Below are 17,964 nucleotides of genomic sequence, written 5' to 3'. Positions count from 1 at the left end.
CAGTTAAATTGTTTAGGATGATAAAAACTGATACATATGGTGTTTTACCGTGAAAAAAGAGCCTTTTATTAGACTAAGAAGGGGGAGATATGTGCATAAAATTATTGTGTAATTCAAATACTGATTTCTGTACTCCTCCCCAATATCTGGTTGCAATCCTCGGCCTGAGGGTCTCTTTTAATATTGTATAAACTCTGCTCCCCAACTGTCCTGATATGCCAGTAAAGCAGCTTATAGCCAATTGCTGAACAGGGGAGAATAGGGCTAGACTTCCTGCCAGCCAGGGGAGGAGGAATTAAAGGAGGAAGTAAGGGGATTCAGCCTGCACATGTCCAGGAGGGACCAGGAGAGGGAGCACAGCAAGAAAGCTACAATGTACAGTATCTCTGGGATGTACAATGAGAGGCAGCTAGAGTAGCCAAGAGGGCTAATAATAGAGTAATAGGCTGGGTGCGGTGGTGCACACCTGTAATCCCAGCCCTCAGGAAGGCAGAGGCAGGCAGATTGATGTAAGTTCAAGGCCAGCCTGCTCTACAGAGAGTCCAGGACAGCCAAGCCCAGAGAGAGAAACTCTCTTTAGAAAAAGAAAAAACAAAATAACTACTTAGTTATTGAGCCATGAAGCTCCTTAAAATAACATAGTAAGAGTCTCAATTATTTTTGTGATAGCCAGGTTAAGAAAGAAACTAAGAAAAACAAACATAGTTTTATAAAAATAATCCTAACAATTATCCCAATTTTTACAGCCCCCAAAAGAGAATTTTGGCCCCCCACCTGCAGACAGCGGAAGCAACTGAGTATAGTTGAGTTTGTACCGTTCAGTTTGTTGAGTTTTTTTTTAAAGATTTATTTATTATGTATACAATGTTCAGTCTTCATGTACACCTGCAGGCCAGAAGAGGACACCAGATCGCATTCTAGATGGTTGTGAGGCATCATGTAGTTGCTGGGAATTGAACTCAGGACCTCTGGAAGAACAGACAGTGATCCTAACCTCTGTGCCATCTCTCCAGCCCCAGTTTATTGAATTTACAGGCAGTTTTTTTTTCTAAGTTGAACACTTCAGTGAGAAGCCAGTTTTGGAGAAGAGTTCTGACCTAGAACAGTTGACTTGAACCAGGCAGCCAGAGTTCAGAAAGAACTGGAAAGGGTGAGTTTATTCTGCAGTAAGTCTGAGAGGCTGAAATCATTCTAGACCTCAGTTAGCAGATGGAGGCTAGAAGCTGAAGCCTTTAAGGTCCGGGCTTGCAGAAGATTGTATGGAGGCTAGAAGCTTCCAGATTTAGGCCTAGAGATATTTAGATAGAAACTCTCTGGGCTCTACCCAAACCATGTATTTCTTTGTAAAACTTGGGTATGGCTCTCATCTCATCCCCTCATTCAGGAACAGCCACACAAACCACTCAGACATCAGTCTCAGTCAGATATAGATGTTTATTTGAATGTTCATCCCAAGACTGATTGATCAGGGATGCAGCTGGACATGACCCCAGGTGGTTCTCAGCGCCAGTTTTTATATAGAAACAACCACAAACATGTATATTTGCAAAATCTAGGCTATCTAGACAAAGCAGTGCTTTGTAATTGGCAAGGTCTAATGTCATAAGAGTCTAGGGAGTTTTCAGTATCCAAGGGCCTCGTGCTGGGGAGCTTCCAAGCTAGAACAACAAGATGTTTTGGTTAGGGCAAGGAACATTAGGTCAAATTAAGGTTATGAGCTAAAATGGTGGAACTATTGTCAAGCTTAAGCCTAACATTCCTCCCTTGAGTTGTGTGTGACTCCAGGGTGTCCTCTGCAAGCAGGGGGTATATTGGGTCTTAAGGACCATAGGTTGAATAGCAGACACCCTTTTCTTTATAAATGAGACTAAGGTATTAATAACGCAAGACCCAAGTGTCAACAACCACAGGAATAAGCATAGGAGACCAACCAAAGCAGCAGGAGTAAACACAGGAGGCCTCCCAGGGATGTGATAATCTAGGTTAACCTCCCCTATCAATGGACTGGGGGAAAGGCATGGGTGGAGAAGAAGGAGGAAAGGTGGGATTGGGAGGGAAGGAGGGAGGGAGCTACAGGTGGGATACAAAGTGAATAAACTGTAATTAATAAAAATAAAAGAAGAAGTTGGCAGGTCTCATCATCTTCCTGATAGTAAGGTGGAGCTTCAGGCAAGATAAGGTCAGGCAAGTATATCAGCAGGAGCTATGTCTGCCCTAGAGTTCCCTGAGGCTTTAGGTGACTGTCCCTTTTGGTGTCCTGGACAGTATATAATGGCCAATTTCCTAGGTGTTTATAGGGCTGTCAAGAGGTCTAGGATCTCTTGTTTTTAATAGTCTTTCCTTCTGCTGTTAAAAGTCTCCTTTCATGGTATATTGTCCATGGACATGTGTGGTGGCAACTGTGTTATCACATGTCAGATTTTTTAAAGATTTATTTATTATGTATACAGGGTTCTGCCTGCATGTACACCCGCTTGCCAGAAGATGGTACCAGATCTCATCTTAGATGGTTGTGAGCCACCATGGTGGCTGGGATTTGAACTACGGACTTTCCTAGGAGCAGCCAATGCACTTAACCTCTGAGCCATCTCCAGCCCCGCTTTAAAAAAAAAAAAGATTTATTTATTATGTATACAATATTCGGTCTGTACGTACACCTGCATGCCAAAAGAGAACATTAGATCTATTATAGATGGTTGTGAGCCATGTTGGGAATTGGACTCAGGATCTCTGGAAGAGCAGCCAGAGCTCTCAACCTCTAAGCCGTCTCTCCAACCCCGGACTGAGTGCTTTTGTCAGAGCTATCAGCTCTGCCTTCTGGGCTGATGTCTTGCTTGGGAGGGGAGATGCCCACAACATTTGATTCAATCCTACCACTGGCTACCTTGTCCTGTCTTCCATAAACCTGCTTCCATCAGCGTGCAATGAGGTCTGCATTGGCCTACAGATGGTCAGTCAGGTCCGACAGGCTCCCGCGTACATGCTGCAGGATCTCCAAGCAGTCATTGGTTGATAGATTGTCTAAATCCGGGTTGGGTAGCAGAGTGGCAGGGTTCAGAGATGAGCTACTCTCAAAGGACACCTGGGGATGTTTCAATAGTACTGACTGATGGTGCATGAGCTGAGCATTTGAGACCCACTGATCAGATGGGCTCTTGAGAACTCCTTCTACAGCAAGGGGCACAGAGATGGCCAGGGATTGTCCCAAAGTCCATTTGTTGGCATCCTTGATGAGCAGGGCAGTGGCCGCTATGGCCAAATTTTCAGACAATTTGGCCAACCTGCCACCACAAAGTTTAATTGCTTAGACACACAGGCCACTGGCCATCGCCAGGGACCCAAATTTTGTGTCAGTACTCCTTTGGCAATGCCTTGGCTCTCATCCACAAATAGAAAGGCGTAGTCACATCAAACAAAGCTAGAGTTGGGGCAGACAGCGATCCTAATTTTAAGCCACTGAAGGCTTTCTCAGCCTCCTCAGTTCATTCAAAGGCTCCCTCCTGTCCTCTGGTTGCCTCATAGAGTGGCTTTGCTATTTCAGCAAAACCAGGAATCCAAAGTCTGCAAATGCCTCCTGGTGCTAAAAATTTGTGCATTTGGTGTGGGTTCTTGGGCATTGGAATGCCCAGGATGGCTTCTTTGTGAGCACGGGACAGGCTTCCCTGAACTGCCCCTGCCTTGAGTTTGAAGCCCAAATAAGTGACCCCACTCACACAGACTTGTGTCTTTTTGGCTGATACTCAGTATCCCAACTCTTGTAAGGTCTCTAGGAGGGTCTCTGCTGCCACCATGCAAGAGTCCATGTCTGTGGCGGCTAAGAGCAGATCATCTACATCTCGAAGTAGGGTGACATTTGACCTGTTTCACCTGTATTCACATAGTTCTTGGTGGAGGGCTTCACTGATGATGATGATGGGTGAATTTTTAAAACTTTGAGGCAGCCTCCTCCAGGTCAATCGTCCATTGAGTCAATTTTCTAGATCGTGCCATTCAAATGTGAATAGTGGTAACTCTTCTTGTCTAAGGGAGTGCTTCGAAGCCTTCAGTATTGTGGATCTTCTTGTGAATGTCCAGAGCCAAGTGACACATAAAGGCCTCATCTGATGGCCCGTCGGTTCTCTGGAGCCTTGGAGTCGACTAGAGTGTAAGCCCAGTAAGCTTTCAGGAGGTGCTCCAGAAAAGTGGCTGGGGGCTCCATAGGTCCCTCCACTATTTGACTCACCTCAGATAAGTTTGTAGGCATTTGGCTGCCACCCAAGGACAACCCCCAACCCATAGCATTAGTTTTTAAACTCTATTTTATTTGGGGTTCCTTAAAGCCTTTCCCTTCCAACCTCCCAACCATAACTAGCAAAGGGAAGGGAAGGTTACTGGGGAGAGGGGGCACAAACCCCTTTACTTTTCCTGGTTGTTTGGGGTCAATCGTTTGTTTGTTTGTTTGTTTAGGGCTACACCAATCTCCAGCTCTTCATGAGTCAGAGTTGCGGGCGCCATCCCATCCTCAGGTTCACTCCATCACCATCCTGGATACCTGGATCTCCCCGACATCCCAGAGCGGAGGCCTGCGCACATCACAGGCACACAGCTACACCTAGACCGTGGGCAAAGCCAGGTTACAGCACAGACCTCCTACGCCCACCCCCTGGAGGCCAGGGCAAGCCTGAGAGAACCAGACAGACATGGGACACATATGTAAGTCACAACACCCCGAACGACACTCCTTCTGGGAAAAAAGGCACCAAGACAAACGAATCAAAACCAAGGGAGAAACAACGGCAGAACTGAGAGTTAAAAAAGAGAAGGCTGCGAGGATGAGAGTCCTTCCCAAGTCCAAGTCTGAAAGGGTGGATAGAGATTCTGTGCCGAATGGAGAACAAAGGAGTCCCTGGCTCGGAGAGCAATCCTGCGTCCAGTTTCTCTTCTTTGAGCCATCAAAAGGTCTAGAGCACAAGAACAAAACCAAAGAACAAGAAACTTACCTCCCATCGGAGGGGCCATAGGCTTGTTGGTGTTTGTTGATATTGACTGAGGAGTAGTCAAGGCTATGGGGCTAGTTCCAGGCATTGCAGCAAATACTGGGGTTCAGGAACAGCCGCAAAAACCGCTCAGAACTATCTCAGTCAGACATGGGTGTTTATTTGAATACACACTCCCAAGATTGGGGACGATCAGGGATGCAGCTACCCTGGTGGTTCCAGGAACCAGTTTTTATTCGGGAACAACCACAAACAGGTGCATTTGCAACATTTCAGCAGGGTCTGATCTTTAAGCTAATTGGCTAGGTCTAATGTCATAGGAGTCTAGGGAGTTTCCAAGATCGGAGGGCCTTGTGATGGGGAGCTTCCAAGCTAGACAGCAAGATGTTTTGGTTAGGGCAAGGAACATGAGGTCAAATTAAGGTTATGAGCTAAAATGGTGGAACTATTGTCATGCCTAAGCCTAACAGTCTGAGGAAATAAAAGTATTTACAGAACTGAGCAGAAGGCAGGGTGTATATAGGGCTTTTTAAAGGATGAGCTTTCAGGGTGAAAATTTCTAAGGTAGAAATTGGTGGGTTGTCATGTTCAGAGATTGATGGGTTTCTGTGACAAGCTCAGTGACTGTTGAGTATCTGTGTTGAGCCCAGGGATTAGGATTCTGTTTCTTGGGCTTGGGGTCAAGTCAGTGTATTTGTTTTGTTTTGTTTTTTACCTTTTTACCCCTTTTACACAGAGGCCATGTGAAGAGGGCCCTGCCCACCTTAATCGGTCTCCTATTTAATTCTGGTAAGTCCTCACCCCAGCAGAACCAGGCACCCTCATTCTGAAGATAAGGAAACTGGAGCTCAAAGGGATGGTGCTGGCTGCTAACGCTAGGCACTAGTGGTAAAAACAACAACAACAAAACTCTGCCTAACCCATTCTTCCCTATTGGCTTACAGAGCTTGTTTCCATCAGTTGATGTGTGAGGAGCACGAGTTCAAAGCTAGCCTGAGCTACACAGTGAGACCCTGTTTTAAAAATGGAAGGGGGGGGAACTTCATAAAAAGGAGCAGAGTATCCCCAAAAGAAAGGATGTCAGACCCTGAGCATTACCAATGGGCTTCCAGAGAGAGCCAAAGAGAGAGAAGCTGTTGACAGAAAGTTGCCACTCACTGAGATAGAGGAAGAACCGTGCAAAGAACCAAATCTAGTATCCAGAGAGGTTATGCTGAGCTGGAAAGGTCTGGAGGAATCTGGGGTGTAGGAAACAGTTCTTGCCCTCAGGCCCTTGTCAGGCTCTAGCAGGGTAAAAATCGAGGAGGGCTGCTTTCAAGAACAGGAGGCAGTTCTGCGGGGGTGTTGGGGGCGGGGATCCGGCCAGCAGCAAAACTCCCTACAGATCCGGATGGCACAGATGAACTTCATGCCTGTAGTCTGGGAGCTAACTTAGACCAGAGAGGACCTGCTGCTCCGACAGTTTTGATAGTTAGTCTTCGAGGCCAGCCTGATCTACAGGGAGAGTTCCAAGACAGCCAGGGTACACAGAGAAACCTTGGCTCAAAAACAAACGAACAAACAAAAAACCCACAGTGAAGGTGTGGTGGGGGCAGCTGAGCAATTTTGCAGGGACAGTCACCAAGGGAGGCAGGCAGGCTGCTGTCCAGGGTGGCAGGAGAATAAGGAGAGTCTGTGACAGACTGCTGGAAAGTCGGGCATGCGCAGAGACGCCAGACTTTGAGGACTCCTGCCTTGTCAGGTGGAGACGCTCCTCAGGAAAGCAGGGGCCAGGAAGATCCTCGGACGACTCCACCACTGAGCAGCTGCAAGGGGAAGAAAACAACAGGTGCTGCTGGGTTCTGTCTCACGTGAAAGCTGAGATACGCTCCTCAGAATCAGCTTGGCTCTCTGGAATGCCACGTACTTGGGTGCGGGACATTTCTCATTCAAAGCGTAACCCATATTAACAAAATGCACGTGTTTATCTGAATCTGGTATGTTTAGTCACCTCAGGAGGAGAGGAATGAAAAAGGAAAAGGAATTATGTTTCTTGTTGCTTTAACTAAGGGTTTGCTTGGCACAGAGGTTGCGAGGGTGAAGTTCATGGTGGAAAGGAGCAATAGCAAGTTTTAACGAAGGTGACAAGGCTCCTGTAGACGAAAGCAGAGAGGTGGAGTCTGATACTCAGTTTGCTCTCTCCTTTACGTATGATTGGGATGGTGCCGCCATTTGGGTGGCTTTTGCTCCACAAGTTAAACCTTCCTAGAAATGTCCTCAGACACTCAGAGGTGTGTGCCTTAGGAGATTCCAAATCCAGGCAAGTTGGCAATGAACACTGTCAGGGACAAAGACAGAACAAGGGAGAGATGGACAAAGAGCAACATCATCATAGATGCACGCAGTAGGAAAAGGCAGACTAGAGAAGAGCTGGCGACCACTAACCTGGCCTGGGAGGGAAGGAATGCTGGGACCAGCAAGATGGCTTCAGCTGCCAAGCCTGATGACCTGAGTCATCAGGAATGACTGGGATCATCACAATAGAGACACCAACACCTGAAAGTTGTCCTCTGACCTCCACACCCACATATCCCACACAGAAAAGAAATGTTCTTTTATTTAAAAAAAAAAATTGCTGGAGCTTTGGTCACTGACACAAGATCAAGCCAGGCAGCACTGATTGAACTCAGTGGGTTACAAAGAAAAGGAAAGGAAACGGAGAAAAGAAAAGGGAGAGGAGAAAGTAAGCAGGAGGGGAACATGTGGAGGGAGTTGGGGGTGGATGTGATGAAGATACAGTATATAGGTGCTGGCTAGTTTTATGTCAGCCTGACACAGGCTGTAGTGATGGGGGGGATTGCAATTGAAAAAATGCCTCCGTAAGATAGGGCTATAGGCAAACCTGCAGGGTAGTTTCTTAATTAGTGATTGATCTGGGAGGGCCCAGCCCACTGTGGGTGGCACCACCTTGGGCTGGTGGTCCTGGGTTCTAAAAGAAAGCAGAATGCCAAAGCAATGAGAAGCAAGCCAGTAAGCACCGTCCCTCCACGGCTCTGTGTCACCTTCTGTCTTTGCCTCCTGTGTTGTGATGTTTAGGTGGTTTTGGTTTGGTGCTTTTGTTTGTTTGTTTGTTTTTTCAAGACAGAGTTTAACTCTGTATAGCCCTGGCTCTCCTGGATTCGCTTTGTAGACCAGGCTGGCCTGGAACTCTCAGAGATCCACCTGCTTCTGCCTCCTGAGTGTTGTTATGTCTTTCCGTATTATTTTTTTAGGGTTTTGTTTTTTGTTGTTTTTGTTTGAGGCAGAGTCTCTCTATTTATGTAGCTTTGGCTGTCATGGAGTTCACTATGTAGACCTGGCTGGCCTTGAACTCACCGAGATCCACGTCTCTGCCACTTGAGTGCTAGCATCAAAGGCATGTGCCACCATGTCTGGTGGCTGACTGATTATGAAGTCTCTCTGGTCTTGGGTAAGTCACCTGAAGCCATTCCTTGCACAGAGTCCTGACTGGGCATCCTGGGCAATGATGTGGAAGTCATACAACCTGGGGAGTCAGCAAACAGGGCAGAAACACTACTTTGAGATGGCACCTGATGATTCCCAAGGGTGCCTGGACTGGTCACTCAACTGGGTGTATACCAAGACAAAGCTGAGTTGTGTTTGGAACTTTAGCAAGTGTTGCTCGTTATTGCAAGGGCACATCACCAACACCCATGCCTTCCTTGTGCGAGTCGCCAGAATACCCCAGTCAGTCTGCACAGTGAGTTGCTTTGAGGGCTTTTATAAAACTCACTTCTGTTTCCTTCCCCACTCTCTTTCTCCCACCTGCACTTTTGCATATGCCAACAGCTTTACATACAGAGAACAGTCTAAGACCTCCCACCACTAAGGCCGTGGCAGGGGCTTCTGGGAATTCACCTTCCCAAGAGTACGTCCCACAGTGCTTCAAATTCCCAACCCTTAGGAACTGTGAGGTGATAAGTGCCCCATTTTTTTTTTAACTTGTTCTCTTTTTTATTTGGATTTTTTTTTTTTCAGTCAGTATCTTGCTATATAGCCCAGGCTGATCTCAAACTTGCAGCAGTCCCCTGCCTCAGCCTCCCAGAGTCATAGATGTGAGGTACCATGTCTGGTTTTGTTTTGGTTATTCTATTTATTTATTTATTTACTGACTGACTGACAGGTTCTCTCTATGTGGCTCTGGATGTCCTGAAACTCACTATGTAGATCAGGTTGACCTTAAACTCACAGAGATCCACTTGTCTTTACCTCCTGGGTGCTGGGATTAAAGGCATGTACCATCATACCCAGTTGTTGTTATTAATTTTTAAATTCCACCAAGTTGCCCAAGCTAGCCTTGAACTCGCTTTACTTCTGTCTGGACTTGAGTAGCTGGTGTCACAGATGTGCACCCCCACCTCACTCTGATGCATAATTTTAAACCATTCGTTAGGTATTCAGACACTTGTTATATAGCAATAGGTAATTACGGCAGATAGACACCATCCTTTCAAATTAAGTGCATTGCAAGTAAGAAAGCGATCAGGATGATTTGGAAACAGGTGGTGAGGGAGGGGCTTCAGGCAGGATTGGAAAGGCCCCGGCTTGTGACATTGAGCTGAAATCAGAATGGCAGGAAAGGGGCACTGGCATGCTTACAATCTTAGTAGATAGTACACATATCATTTTACAACCAAAGGCCTCCAGTAACTATTTTGAAAAAACAAAACAAAACAAAAACAGATCATAGATAATAGCATCTTCCTACACTCATAGTTTTAATAAAAAAAAAAATAGTGACTTTAAAAAGAAGAGCCAGAAGAAAGATATAATTTCCTAATTTTATTTCCATAGATAAACAGTCACAATTACACTGGAAGATAAGATAAAGCCGCCACCCACAGGCAGAGTCCTACAGCTCCACCTGCTGGGCCTGCGGCTACAGACCCACCAGTCCTGCACCAGTCCCCAGCAGGAGCCATGAGGCCTGGGTTTTTGCATGATGCTGTGAAGTCTCTGGCAGGAAGCATCGTGAGGGAGGCAGGGCTTGTTTCAGCTCAAGGTGTGAGAAGGGCTACAGTCCATTATTCAGGAGAAGCCCTGGCAGAATGAGCACATGGCAGCTGGTCACATCACATAGGCAGTCCTGGAGCAGAGAGCAGACAGGAAGCGGGCAGTCTCTAAAACCTCAAGGCCTGCCACCAGTAACCCACTTCCTTCGAAACGTAAGATCTTTATATTTTCTTTCTTGTCTTTTTTCTTTTTTTCTTTCTTTTTTTTTTTTTTTTTGAGACAGGTTTTTCTCTTTGTAGCCTTGGCTGTCCTAGACTCATTTTTAGACCAGGCTGGCCTGGAACTCACAGTGATCTGCTGGCCTCTGCCTCCCCTCTCCAAGTGCTGGGATTACAGGTGTGTGCCACCATGCCTGGCTATGATCATTGTGCTTTCAAACACAACAGGTGGTAAGCATTATTTGGTGAAATTCCAGACAAAATACATGTTCCCTTGACTTGTAACAACAGCTATATTTTTGGAAAACTTTATAATGTTAAAACTGTGCAGCTGGGCGTGATGGCGCATGCGCTTAATTCCACCTCTGGCCGAGGCAGGCGTATCTCTGTGAGTTCTAGGCCAGCCTGACCTACAAACTGAATCCAGGACAGCCAAAAAACAAATGAGAAAGAAAACCTGTGCAACTGGGAGTAGTGGAACACATCTGGAATCCCAGCTCTTGGGCAGTGGAGGCAAGAGAATCAAGAGTTCAAAGTCATCCTTAGCTACATAAGGAGTTCAAGACTAACTCCGGTTACATGTAATTCTGTCTCTAAAAGGGGATGTGTGTGCAGGGACTGATGCAAGCTATGCAAAATGTACCGTGTGCTTCTATGCAAAGTAGACTTTGTGCCTAGGTCCTGTCTCTGTAAATACACTGCTCAGCTCCAAGACTGCCCAGCCCTGTGGCTCATGTGTAATCCTTGCCCTATAGGCTGACCTAGATCAGTCTGTTTCCAGCATTTCCACAGTCCAGACTGTCACAATGACAGCATTTCTCCAACTCAGTTGCAAAATACCAGCCAGGGCACAGGCCTGCAGTTTTAGCTACTCAGGAAGCTGAGACAGGACATCACAACTCCAGGCCCACCTTGAATTCAAGGCCAGGCTATACAGAGAAACCCTGTCTCGAAAAAAACCAAACCAAACCAACCAAACAAATAAAATCATCTTGGCTTTGTACTTGGTGGGCTAAGAGGGCTCAGGAATTGCTGCACCTCCTTCTTAGCTGGTCTTGGCCTCATGGTTGAGTCTAGACCTTTACAGCAAGGCTGAAGGAGTAGGGGTGTTTGAATTGTCAACAGGAGACACAAGAAACACATGTTGGTTCTGAGTGGACAATCATCCTGGATTGTTGTCCTGGATAAAATGCTATCCTACCTACCAGTGAATCTCCATGCAGGCTGAGTAGAGTCTGACTCATTGGTTGGGTAGTTAACGGGGGCAGGAGTGGTTTGAAGATGGAGCTACTCAGAGTTTAGTTCCATCTCAGATACCCGACAGGTCCTGTAGCTCTAGTAAGAAGTCATCACCATCGCAAAAATGGCCTTTCAGTGTCTGCAGAAGTAACCAAGCAACTGTTAGAATGCACACATGGGCAGTGTCATCTGCATAGAAGCTACTGGGAGGCTCGTTATGCATTGCTCACTGTGAGAACTCCCAAATTAATGACATTCAGGTCAACTGAGAGAGGTGATTTTTGCTTTCAGAGCCTGTCTGTGTATTCCCTGGGCTGATCTGAGTCTTCAAAGGGCACTGTATGGAACAATGTTTCCCTCTTGGTAACAGTCCCCCCTTGTCTTTGCTTGTTGTTTACACAGCCATCTTGAGTCCCACTAATTTCGGCTTGGTTTAGTCATGGAGGATCAATCCTACTTTGTAAAGGGCCTGTGACCCTCCCTGGTGTTTTATGACAAAGCTGTTGAAAGCAGTTAAGGGCCTAGAGCTTGCTTGCCTTTTGTATCCTTGTAGTGGCTCCTCAGTGTCTCAGTCTGACCTCCCTGAAGGATATACGGTTCACTTGGCCCACTACGCTGTACTTTGAGAATTTCACACATTTGTTCATTTATTCACTCAGTGCATAAGGATTAAGAGAATCTACTGGTTGGTGTGTAGCAAGCACCCCCAAGCTATGGCGACTTAAAATGAGAGTCTGTTGTTTCCCTCTAAGGAGTGGTTTTCTAAGCAACTCTGCTGGTCTCACTACCGTGTGTCCTGCTGCTGTGTTCACCTGATATGTTGCCTGAGAACTGGCGATGGCTGGGAGTATCCAGCTCTCTTTAAGTCCTCTTTGTTTTGGGACTCTTCTGAGAAGCATGCAGCACCCATAGAGAGCAGGGGAAGGTATGGGCCAGGCCTCCCTGTACCCAGCCTCAAACTCTGCCACTCTATTGGTAACGACAGTCACAAGGGTAGTCGAGGCTCAGGGGCATGGAGAACCAGACGACCTCTTGCTGACAGGAGCTTCAAAGTCACTTTGTAATCAATGGAGTTTGGCTACAGACCCCCCAGGGACAGAGCCCAACAAACTGACAAATACAAAAGGTCCACAAACGTTATTAGAAACATCAGCCAGGATGACAAGAGCTATTTGAGCTATTTGAACATGATGGCATGGGACATTCCCAAAATTTCCACAAGAAACTGTCTACTTGTGAGACAAAACATCAAGGCTGCCTCCTATGGGGAGGGAGGGGGCGGGGCATCAGTCCTGTTAAGACATTGGAACTACTGTGCCATGGAGTAGAAGCTGCCCGGGGTCAGGGCCTCTGTCTTCCACTCTTGTACAGGCCACTGGGGCAACCCGAGTCAGTTTCTTCTCCTGTCTTGCCCTCTATACTGTGAGAACTTGAGGCTGATGAAAACCCACCAGGAAAAAGGGAAGTCTTTCTTGGCAAGCACCACCATAGACTGGCACTTAGAAAGCAGATGGGTTCAGGTGTGGTGATACACTTCTGCAATCCCAGCTGGGAAGAGGACATTGAGTTCAAGGTCAAGGCCAGCCGGGAATAGTGAGGCATGTATCAAAACAACAAAACACAAGCAAGCAAGTAAACAGACAAACTTTTCCACAACAAAGGCAATTGTGGTTGCTGTATGCCATCATCCCACCATTTGAGAGGCAGAGATAGAAGATTACTGCAAGTTCAAGGCCAGCCTGGTCTATGTGATGAGTTTCAGGCTGGCCAAGGCTACAGAGTAAGACCTTATGTAAAAAACAAACACAAACCAAACACACATAAACAAATCAAAAACAAACTGAACTTCATGAATTGGCCATTCAGAAGCTGTCTGCCCTGTAGCACCAGGACAGTGGGTGTGTCCTCAGGTTGGTCCAGGGCTGATGTGGTTGCTGACAAGGGTGCAAGTCCCAAAGGGATGGACACTGGCCTTTCCTTCACCTCTCATCTTCTCTCCCAACACACTCCCTTTTCCTCTTCTCTGCCAGCATGTCCTCTCCAGATTTCCTTACCTCCTACCCTTTTCCTCCCTCGAGGACCATCTTTTTCCACAATCCTCTCCCTACCTTCTTTTCTGTTTTCCTCTGCTCTGCCCCGCCTTCTCTCTTCCTGCTTCCTCTCATACCCTCACCTCCTGGCTTCAGCCTCAACCCTGGTTCAACACTTCCCTGAACCTCCTCTTTCCCATTTTCTCTACCCTTCCTGGATTCTCCTCCCGACCATCTTCCTGTTCTCAATCTCCTGGCTTTTCTCTTCACTGTCTCCACTCTCTGTCACCTCTCTTACTCCTTTCTCTACCCTTTGCCTTCTTTCCTAGTATCACTCTAACTCTTTTTACAATTTTTCTTTCCCCTTTACCCCTTTTTCCTTTTTTAGCTTATCTGTCTCATGCTCTACCATCACCTCTCCTCCTACCTCATGTTGCCTGTATCTTCGCTCCTCTCTCCTTCAGAGCTGCCCACTTCTCCAACCTTTGACCTCCATTTTCTCCTCCCTCATAGTCTATCATACCCAGCTATCCTCCTTGGACATGCTCCTACCAACCCAACTCGAGTAGGCCCCGCCCCAACCATACAGACCACGCCCGCCACAGTTCCACACCCCACCCACCACACCCACAGAGCTCCACCCCCATTCTGGCCCCGCCTCCAGGCCGGACCCCGCCCTGGGGTCACAAGGTCGACCGACGCACAGCAGACGTAGCGACCCCACCAGTCACGTGGTCACGTGACGCGCTCCAACATGGCGGCGCCGTGGGGCCAGGGCGTCTCTTCCTGACAGGGCGGCGCGCTTGGACACGGCCGGTGTCGGCCGGGACACCGGGCCCTCAGCCTCGCACTCCTGCTCGCTCGCGCCGCCGGCTCGCGGGGCTGCTGGCCCCCGCCGGCCGGGGCCATGCAGGAAAGCCAGACCAAGAGCATGTTCGTGTCCCGGGCCCTGGAGAAGATCCTAGCTGACAAGGAGGTGAAGCGGCCCCAGCACTCCCAGCTGCGTAGGGCCTGCCAGGTGGCGCTCGGTGAGTGAGCCGCCCCGGTCTGGCCCGCGCCGGCTTCCTCACGCCGGCCGTTACCCTCAGGGCCTGCTGGCCTCCGGTACCCCCAACCCGAATCCCACCCTCCCGGCCTCTTTTGCTTACTGGCCCCCGGGGAGCTGGTGTTGGGGCGGCAGAGACTGGCCCAAGGTCACCTAGCAAGTTGGTGACAGCCGGGGCTGGTTCTCTAGCTCCCCTGCCTAGGGCGCTTGCCACGACTTCTTGTCCCGTTTCCTGGTTCCTCCCCTCACCATCTCCAAGTCCTCTGAAGCAGTAATCCTTGTTAAGTTTTTCCTCTATCTGGGATATGCTGGTTGGGGTTCTCCCACGGGAGCGAGCAGAGCAGGTGAGAGAGCTGCCCAGTTGGTGTTGAGGGACCCCGGTAGCTTGTTTTGGAAATGTCTCACAGGAGAGCATTAGGGCTCCGAGAGCGCTTCACCTCGGAGGGTGATCTATGTTTCAGGCATTGGACAGTGCACAAGGCACTTATTTTAGGGTGGGTCCCTAAAATAAAGGTTCTGAAGAGCAAAGATACTTGTCTTGATTTATTCAGTGCGGTATCCTGTGCACCTATTACAGTGCTTGTCACACAGTAGTTGCTTAGTAAATATTTGCTGGTTGAATGGATCTGTGGATTGTGGAAAGAGCTTGGTAACTAACATCAGTTTTCTATCTTTTAAGTTACTTATCAAGTACCTGTGTAGCGGGCACTGAGGATATGGCCATGACGGAGAAATGGGTCCTCATTTGCCCCCGTGGATCATATTATATTCTGATAGAGACGACAAAACAATACTAATAAATAGTGGCGTGAGAATAAAAGAGCAAGAAGTGATACAGAGGACCTGAGGTCTGCTTTAGCTTGGACGGTCAGGAAAGTAGTACTTCTTGAAAACGTGGCATTTGAGCCCGTTCTGAAAGCCAGGAAGTATCCACCATGTGGGGTTTCAAGAGAAAAAAAGTTGTGGGCAGGGACCACTTGACCAGAGCTATCTCCCTGCTAATTCATCATCCTCTGCTGCAGTTCCATGTTGTGATCTTGTTAAAAGGCCTGCTTTCCTAACAAATTGAGTACATAGAAAGGCTGCTTTTCTGTTGCCCTCACCTTTCTCTGTTTGGTGCAAGGAGAGAGCTCACTTGAAACCTTGGATGGTCTTCTGCTCTTTGCGCTTCCCTGCGAATAAAGTCCAGGCCCTATGTGGGAAGCATTTGAGAGTCCGTTAGGGTCAGAAACTATTGTTGGGGAGGTGCTTGCTGCCTGTGTATCCCAGAGCAGCTGACCTTGTGAAATTCAGGGTCTGTGGAAGGGATTTACTGAGACCTAAGGATTAAAGCTTTGAACCTAAATGTTAAAGCTTTTCTATTTTGAAAGCCAGGGCTAAGGATTGCGTTTTGTTTTATCGGGAATGTAGGATAAGCATTACAAGAGCAGCTGTGAGTTAGGCATGAGCCTCAGGTTGAAATCCACTGAGACTCTATTTTTGCCATAAAACTTTAAATTTTAATTTCATATATATATATATATATATATATACATATATTTTGTTTGTATAGTTTTTCAGGACAGAGTTTCTCTGTTTAACAGAGCCCTGGCTGTCCTGGACTTGCTTTGTAGACCAAGCTGCCCTCAAACTCACACCAATCCGCCTGTTCCTGCCTCCCAAGTGCTGGGATTAAAGGCTTGTGCCACCATGCTTAGCTAAGTTTTAATTTCTTATTCAGAAATTTTAACATCAAATGTCACATTGCTGGGACCTACTTATAAAGTTGTCCTGTGGGCCATACCAGGCCATAACATTGATACATTATTAGATCACATTATTGAATCACATTTTTTGTTTAAAGGTTCAGATTTTCCCAATGCAGGTTGTTGAAATGCACATTTGAATTATTTTATACACATGTGTCTTTACATGTGAGCATGCATACATACTGCATACACATGTGAGTAAGAAATGGCCTTGACAGGAAGTAACTTCAGTGTAGGTTATGTGAAATTTGAGTGATGGCTTGTTGTTATCAATGATAAGGGACTCACACACGGGGAGTTAAAGGAGCCATCATTTAAGAGAGTAGCTGTGTGCATAGGTAAGTGAAAAGACTTGCTTTTATTTCTGAAGTAAAAGCATTGCAGAGCACCTAATGTTCCTTCACTCATTATCTCAAGGCCATGTCTTGGGTCTAAGTAATCCCACTTAAGAAGAGAAATGTGTGTGGCTGGGAAGATAGCTCAGTGGAAAAGATGTCTGCAGCGTAAGTTTGAGGACCAGAGTCCACCTCCCTAGAACCCATGTGTATATGTGGCTGCCTATAGCACAAGCGCTCAGCTGGCTAGCTGAATTGGTAAGCTCTGGTTCAAGGGGAGATACTGCCTGGATAAGTGGAGAGCAATCAAGAAACATATCCAACACCAACTTTGGGCCTTCGGGCACTCATGTGTATGTCCATCTACACATATGAGTACAACAGAGAGGAATAAATAAGGAAAATGGCTGAAGTAAGAGAGTGGGTAAGAAGTATATGTGTATTTATTATTATTATTATTATTTTAATTTATTATTTTTTTTTTTTTGGTGTTTTGAGACAGGCTTTCTCGGTATAACGCGTACTTGGATGTCTTGGAACTGACTCTGTAGACCAGACTGTCCTCGAATTCAGATCTGCCTGCCTCTGCCTCCCAAGTGCTGGGAGCAAAGGTGTGCACCACCACTGCATGGCTATTTGTTTTTTGTTTGTTTGTTTGTTTGTTTGTTTGTTGTTTTGGTTTCTTGCTTGCTTTGTAGACTAGGCTGGCGTTAAGCTCACATTGATCTGCCTGCTTCTGCCTCCCCGAGTGCTGGGATTAAAGGTGTGTGTCAGCAAGCCCGGCTTTTTTTTTTTTTTTTTTTTTTTAAGTAGGGAGGTTTTTTGTTTTGTCTTGTCTTGAATTTTTATTGATTTGTTTATTTTTATTCTATATGCATTGGTGTTTTGCTTGCATGTATATCTGCATGAAGGTGTTGGATCCCTTAGAACTGGAGTTAAAGAACCAACAGTGTGAGCCACAATGGGGTTGCTGGGAATTGAATCTGGGTCCTCTGAAAGAGCAGCCAGTGCTCTTAACTGCTAAGTATCCCCAACCCCAAGACGTATAATGTGTTTAAAGATAGTTTATACAATGTCATTAATTTTGATAAGAGTTCTGACCACTGAAAGCTAAATTGCATGGATGATAAAGAATTCTTACTGGAAATTGTCTCTGTGACAGGTTTCAGTCAGTTACAGAATGTCTTGAGAAGTGAGCCTTCTAGGATTCAAGACTTCCTGGATTCAGAGTACCTGCCATTACTTGCTGTGTTTATACTCAATCTTACACGTTTGTCAGGGTTACCATTAAGATGAAGTTAGTTAACATGTATAAGCCCTTGGAGAGTAGTGGGCACTCGCACACGATTGATGCCATGCTTATTACCACAGAATCTGTTAG

General features: G+C 46.7%; 1 protein-coding gene across 1 annotated transcript in view; it reads left to right on the top strand.

The window, feature by feature from the left end:
* Positions 1–14,201: 14,201 nt before the first annotated feature.
* The window catches only part of Arfgef2 (ADP ribosylation factor guanine nucleotide exchange factor 2), an 88,452-nt gene continuing 84,689 nt past the window's right edge, over positions 14,202–17,964 (top strand). Inside the window, exon 1 of the mRNA XM_055595963.1 lies at positions 14,202–14,483. Coding sequence (XP_055451938.1) covers positions 14,363–14,483 — 121 coding nt within the window. The 5' untranslated portion in view covers positions 14,202–14,362. The remainder of the gene's footprint in view (positions 14,484–17,964) is intronic.

Source organism: Psammomys obesus, unplaced genomic scaffold (assembly GCF_907164565.1).
Source record: "Psammomys obesus unplaced genomic scaffold, mPsaObe1.curated_primary_1811, whole genome shotgun sequence".
Taxonomy (NCBI): Eukaryota; Metazoa; Chordata; class Mammalia; order Rodentia; family Muridae; genus Psammomys; species Psammomys obesus.
The sequence above is the reverse complement of the archived record's forward strand: the minus strand, read 5'-3'. Positions and strand labels throughout refer to the sequence as shown.